Genomic DNA, 6328 nt, shown 5'->3' with positions numbered 1-6328 from the left:
AATAATTAAAGACATTAATTTAAGTTCATGCAACTTTCTCAGAAGCAGCCTTATTGTCTGCTGGGATCACTTTGTTTATTTATTGTCTAGCTTGGGCAGGGTTTAATTCTGTTTAATTTCCAAGGTCAATGTTGGTTGAAGCATTGGTCCTTATTAAGAAGGCAGCAGTTAAAGCCCCTTGAAACCAGCCAAACCCATGTGATAAACCCAGCAATAAATCAAAATAAAGCAATAAATTCAGCAAGAGAGAGAGTCAACTTTTATTTTTCCTAAATGAAGGGGAAACCCAAATGCACTACACTTCCCGGCGAGCCCCGCGGCGGGAAAGCCCCCTCTCCGCCGGGCTCCCAGGCTGCTTTGCGCGACGGCCGCTTTCCCGCCGCGCGAGCCGCCAAGCCAAAGCTTCCGCCGGACGGACTACACTTCCCGGCGCTCCCCGCGGCTGGAGGGAGCCCCCTGGGCAAGATGGCGGACGGGGTGCTGAGCGCCGGCGTGAACCTGGAGGCCTTCGCGCAGGCCATAGCCGCCATCCAGGCGCTGCGCTCGAGCGTGACGCGGGTCTTCGACTGCCTCAAGGACGGCCGGCGGCACAAGGAGGCCGTGGAAGGCCGCGAGAAGGGCTTCCTCGCCAGCTTCCAGGAGAGCCTCCATTCCGTCAGCCGGGACTTGGGGTGAGGCGAGCAAGGGAGGTGGGGGGGGCGAGGCGGACAGGCGGAGGCCACGCCCCTTCTTCCCTCCGCCGAGGCTAGCCCGACTGGAGGGGCGTGGCCAAGTAGGGTAATGAGAGAAGGGGGCTGCCTCGCCTGGTTCCTACCTGCGCTGGGAGTGGGACCACGTGGCCCATCATCCTCTCCCTTCCCTTCTCTTACTGGCAAGGTATGGGGACCTAGCTGGGAGCTCCATTCTGCAGTGCAGCGGAGGGCCTGGTCGTTTTGGTATGGGAGGGAGAGCAGGCTGGTCTGCCCCTTGTAGAGCCTCCCCATCCAGGCACAGTGCAGGTAGCCCTGGGCTTACAACCACCCTCAGACCCCCGGTTGGCAAAGTTGGCTTTGCCCCGCTTTGCAGCCTCTCTTGCCACGGTGGTTAAGTGAAACCCTGCAGTTGTTAAATTAGTCACCCGGTTGTTAAGTGAATCCCACTGACTTCGCTTGTCAGAAGGATGCAAAAGGGGATCGCGTGACACACACCCCCGGGGACGCTGCGACCGCCGTGCATGTGAATCGGTTGTCCAGCACCCGAATGTCAAATCACGTGACCCCCGAGGATGTTGCAGTGGTCATAAGGGTGAAAAGTGTGAAAAACAGTTGTAAGTCACTGTTGTATCTCTGAACTGTCACTAAATGAATGGCTGTAAGTCAAGGACTACCTGTCTTGTAATTCCTGGTTGCATTTGTACATAGGGTGATTTGAACAGACTGCAAACAGAGACCCAAAAAACTCCTTGATTTGAAAGGAGCCAAACAGAACACACCAAAAGTAACATAATGTCTGGAGGAAATAACAATAAAATGAAACACTTGGTGTTATGTTAAGGAAGTAAAAGGTCAAAGTGAGAAAGCGAAACATAGAAATGCAACTAAAGTAGCAAATACAGACACAGCAAATAAAATAGGAAGTACTTTGAAAGAGCATGGAGCCAAAACAACAAAATTAGAGGTAGGGAAAAAGGAAAGAAAGCAATAACATAAGGAGTAAGTTGATTCTTGATAATAAGAATAGAATAGAATGCAGAATAGAAGAGAATGAAATAGAATAGAATGAAATAGAAAAGAAATTGGGAATAGAATTAGAAAAGAATAGAATGAAATAGAATGCAAAATAGAATAGAATTTCTTTATTGGCCAAGTGTGATTGGACACATACCAGGAATTTGTCTCCGGTGCACAAGCTCTCAGTGCACATACAAGCAAACAAGTGATAAAGTATGATCATAATCATAAAATGCTTTCATCATAACTCATAAGATACAAACACTCAGTGATGCTCATAGGATGCTAAATAAGCAATCAACATTGTGCGTGTGTATTTGTGGACTTGAGTTTTTGTTTGTCGGGGTGGGATCGCTGAGAAAGGTGGTAGGTGACCCTGTTTGCAGGTAGCCCTTGCCCTAGAACCCCAATTGGGAACCAAATTTTTATTGTCAGCTAAGATGGTGCATTGCTCCTGATTTTACATTTTTTATTATTATTATTTTCGCCACAGTGCTTAAGCGAGTCGCTGACGCTTCCTAACGATGGTTTTTCTCATGATTTGTTCTTAGTGAGTTGGAACGCTTGAGTAACCTCGTGGGCAAACCGTCCGAAAACCATCCCCTCCACAACAGTGGACTCTTGAGTCTTGATCCTGTCCAAGACAAAACGCCCCTTTACAGCCAGCTGCTCCAGGCCTATAAATGGTCGAATAAGGTAAATAATCCTTGGCTTGATCTGTAAGGTGTCAGTGTGAATTGTTCCTGACAGCAAACTAAAGAATATTTTGCCATTGGTGTTTCTACAGGGAAGGGAAGGGAAAGGGAAAATGCCCTTTGAGAAACGTGTATTCTAGGTTTTATTTAATGACATTTTGGCTATTTATATATACAGTACAGGTGGCCCTTGACTTAACTCAGTGACCTCCGCAGTCATGTGGTCCTGATCTGGGCGCTTGGCAATGTGCCCTGTGATCATGCGATCACCTTTTGTGGACTTTTCCTGCCGGCTTCTCCAATGACTCATTGGGGAAGCTGTGGGGAATGTGGCAAGTTGCTGGGGTAAGTCTGCGCCACTTGTGCGCCCTCCTCCACCCCCTCTCCGGACAGGCTGTGCAGGCCACTTTTGCCCTTCCACTCATCCAACCCAACCCATGCTACACACACACACACACACACACACACACACACACACACACACCGTACCCACTCCCCAAACCCTCATCCACCTCCCTGCACCCTCTCCCCAATCTACAGCACTACATCCCCTCACCCACCTCGCCTGACCCGCCCCACACCTCTCAGCCACCCCTTTCTGCAGATGTTGGCCGTGACAAGATGATTTGCTAGGTATGAGTAGGATGTGATTAATTGGAATTGCCAAGGTGATTTTAAGCATTCCTTTGTTTCTCCTCAATCTGAAAGGCAGAAACCATTTACACGAATATTACTATGTCATTAGGTATTTTCCTCCAATGTGTCTGTAGGTGGTATAGTCATACACTAGAATCCACACTCACTAGCACTGAGGATGTTGCCTAGTTGGGTCGTGAAATGTCTGCAAGAAAACCACCAAGCTCAGAGAGCACCAAGGACACCACAGTCGTTGTCCTCCTCCTCCTCTTCCTCTCCATCCTCCCCCCTCCTCCTCCATTCAACAGACCCCACTCCCTTCTAGCACTGATGATGTTACTTAGTTGGGCCATGAGATGTCTGCAAGAAAATCACCAAGGTCACAGAGCACCAAGGACCCCACAGTCATCGTCCTCCTCTTCCCCCTCCTCCACTCAACAGACCCCACTCTTTTCTAGCAGTGATGATGTTCCCTAGTTGGGTCATGAAACGTCTGCAAGAAAACCACCAAGCCAAGAGAGCACCAAGGACTCCCCTGTTCACACAGCCTTCTGGTGGTCAGTATACCAGCAAACCAAAGTCAAATGATGACTTAACCTCATCGATGGGCCCATTTGAAACCTAACCTTGGCCAAGAGGCTGAAGTGTCTTTTACTTTATTTTAAATCCGCCCCTACTTTGGGATTCCGTTCAGGCTCTCCCACGGTTCCAGATCTTGCCGGCAGAGCATTCCTCTCTGAAACTCTGAACGTCGCCTCCTGGCTGGCTTTGGGCTTTGGCTGGGTTCATGATGCAGTTGCATGATGCAGCACTTTTGTGTGGCTCACGAGGTTGCATTGCTTCTTCCTTCGCCTCCGCCAGCTCAGCTTCAGCAGCTGCTTTAAATAAGAGCATCTGGAATAACGGAGCCTTTCTCTCTGATACGCATTTGGCTGGCCAGTCCGCGGGCCTGTGAGAGAATGGAGCGGGGAAGTGCTTCCTGTATTTAATTTTTAATTTTCTAATCCTTCGTGGCCGGCTTCTTGTATTTTTGATGAGCTGAGGCAAGGCAATTTGGGCACCTACAGACCGGGCTGATCTTCCGTTAACAATTGTATTTTTAAACACACAGATTGGGGCCGAGGGGGGGGGCGTGGGGAAGGGGATAACTCTCTACAGATCTAAGAAAGAAAAAGAAAGAAAGAAAGAAAGAAAGAAAGAAAGAAAGAAAGAAAGAAAGAAAGAAAGAAAGAAAGAAAGAAAGAAAGAAAGAAAGATGGCCAAGGATGGTGAAAAATGGGAAGAAGGACAGAAGCTGGTTTGGGGGAATCAAACAATGATCTGGAACCATTGAAGGCTATTGAAACAGCCGATGGAGCTCTGCTAAGCTTTGGATTCAGTTCCCAAGGATGATTTTGAACTGCATGGAAGCAGAGGCTTAGATTTTCCTGCCACCCTATAAAGCAGCCGGGTCTTTCTAAGACGCAGCTGCTTTAAAGAGTTGCAGGCCGCTACCACACTCTCTCCCCGAATCTCTTTCCCACAGTTTCCTCCAGAGCACCGCACAGCCCCGTGTACCCGCCCGGTTTCAACATCCATGTGTTGTTTGCAATCCGTCCGCTTCGTACATTGGCCAGGTTGCCTGTCCTTATTTGGACCTGTTTGCCAGCAGACCAAGCCACATGGCATGCAAGGAGCAAACGCATTCAATCAAAAGAGGGGAGGAAAACCACCCGCTTTGCAGCAATTGCGTTGTGCCAATTGTTTTAGCATAATAAAGGTACAGTGAGCTAATTGCTTCCTGGAGCATATGGGAACACGCATTATATCGCTGGGCTTCATTTCTAGATTATTATTTTATTTTTTTTCCCAAGGAAAGCTAGTTAATTTCAGCCATAGTCTTCTTTCTCTTCCTACCCTGGGGCTTGGAATATCCTAAAGCAGACGTAGAGTCTTTTTCTCAGGCCAGGTGCATGTTGGGACCCATCCTTAAGTGGGCAGCAAAGGACAGAACGATGTTGGAGGTCGTTTCCATTTAATTAAGATGAAGCTGGTTAATTGCAGTCAACGTCATTGCTCCCGTGTATTCAATAATTCTGTCCCCTGTGGATCTTCAAGATCTGGCGACGTTGGTACAGAGGGAACTGGCAGAGTCACTGTTCTTCAGCAATTGTGGCGAATATCAAGTAGCTCAGCTGTAGGATGAGGGTGGAAGCTAGGTCTCCGAGCTCATGGCTTGGTTTCCGAACGTTAATGTTTCCAGGCTAGGCAACATCTTCACTAGAGTTTAGGGGACAGTCATTTGTCGGTGTTGTTCTGCTTATAAAGGCTTCCTGTAGTAAGTAGGTGATAAAAGCAGAGAGATGTGGCTTCCAAGGTCACAGAGCTGTGTTTTGTGAAAGAGTTTGCTTCTTTGGGTTTTTGACAAAATGCAAATTACGAATCGAGGTCAAACAAGTGTCAACACCACTTTACAATGCCTTGGTAAGGTCACACTTGGAATACTGCATCCAGTTTTGGTCCCCACGATGTAAAAAACATGTTGAGACTCTAGAAAGAGTACAGAGAAGAGCAACAAAGATGATCAGGGGGCTGGAGGCTAAAACACATAAGGAACAGTTGCTGGAATTGGGTATGTCTAGTTTAATGAAGAGAAGGACGAGGGGGGATAGGATAGCAGTCTTCCAGAATCTCAGGGGCTGCTCCAAAGAAGAAGGAGTCAAGCTATTCTCCAGAGCATCTGAAGGCAAGATAAGAAGCAACAGATGGAAACTAACCAAAGAGAAAAGCAACCTGGAACTAAGGAGAAATTACTTGAAGCCAGCTAAAGTTTCTTTTTTTTCCCCTCCCCCAAGAATTTTAAGATGTAAAGGGATGCGGATTCTTTCTGAATTCAGAAGAGAGCTGTTTCCAAATGCCAGGCCGAGAGAAGTGAGGATCTCTCCAACTTATAATTTAAGCCATAAATTAGCATTGTGGGTAACGCATGGATTTTAAACCTGCCAAGGCGCCTTAGATTTATATTTTCCCCGAAGCAACATATCCTGTTATTTGGGTTTCTCTGAAAGGCTTGGTAGACTCATAACAACAGATTCCGAGACTCTAAAGGTTGAATTTTTTTTTTTTTTTGAAAATTCTGTTTATGCTCACACACTCCCTCCCCCCCTTGAATGGAGAAGACGCCTCATCTCCTGAGACTTTTCCATTCTCAAACAGTCTGTGGTTAGGAAATCCACCCCAATTGACTTCCTTGTTATTAAAACCCAGGATTTCCCACTTCGTTTTTAAGAATGTCTGGATGGTGGTTTA

At 47.3% G+C, this 6328-nt stretch overlaps 1 protein-coding gene across 3 annotated transcripts in view; it reads left to right on the top strand.

Annotated features, from left to right (window-relative positions):
* The first annotated feature begins 290 nt into the window (after positions 1–290).
* Positions 291–6328, top strand: part of MED27 (mediator complex subunit 27) — a 63986-nt gene continuing 57948 nt past the window's right edge. The window contains exons 1-2 of one of the 3 annotated variants that reach the window (XM_039322944.1): positions 291–671; positions 2261–2405. In XM_039322944.1, the coding sequence (XP_039178878.1) occupies positions 466–671; positions 2261–2405 (351 nt within the window). In that variant the 5' untranslated portion in view covers positions 291–465. The remainder of the gene's footprint in view (positions 672–2260; positions 2406–6328) is intronic. The other 2 variants (XR_005554243.1, XM_039322943.1) reach the window with 2 other exon arrangements.

This window comes from Crotalus tigris, unplaced genomic scaffold (genome assembly GCF_016545835.1).
Source record: "Crotalus tigris isolate CLP2741 ecotype Arizona unplaced genomic scaffold, ASM1654583v1 scf7180000024153.1733885, whole genome shotgun sequence".
Taxonomy (NCBI): domain Eukaryota; kingdom Metazoa; phylum Chordata; class Lepidosauria; order Squamata; family Viperidae; genus Crotalus; species Crotalus tigris.
The sequence above is the reverse complement of the archived record's forward strand: the minus strand, read 5'-3'. Positions and strand labels throughout refer to the sequence as shown.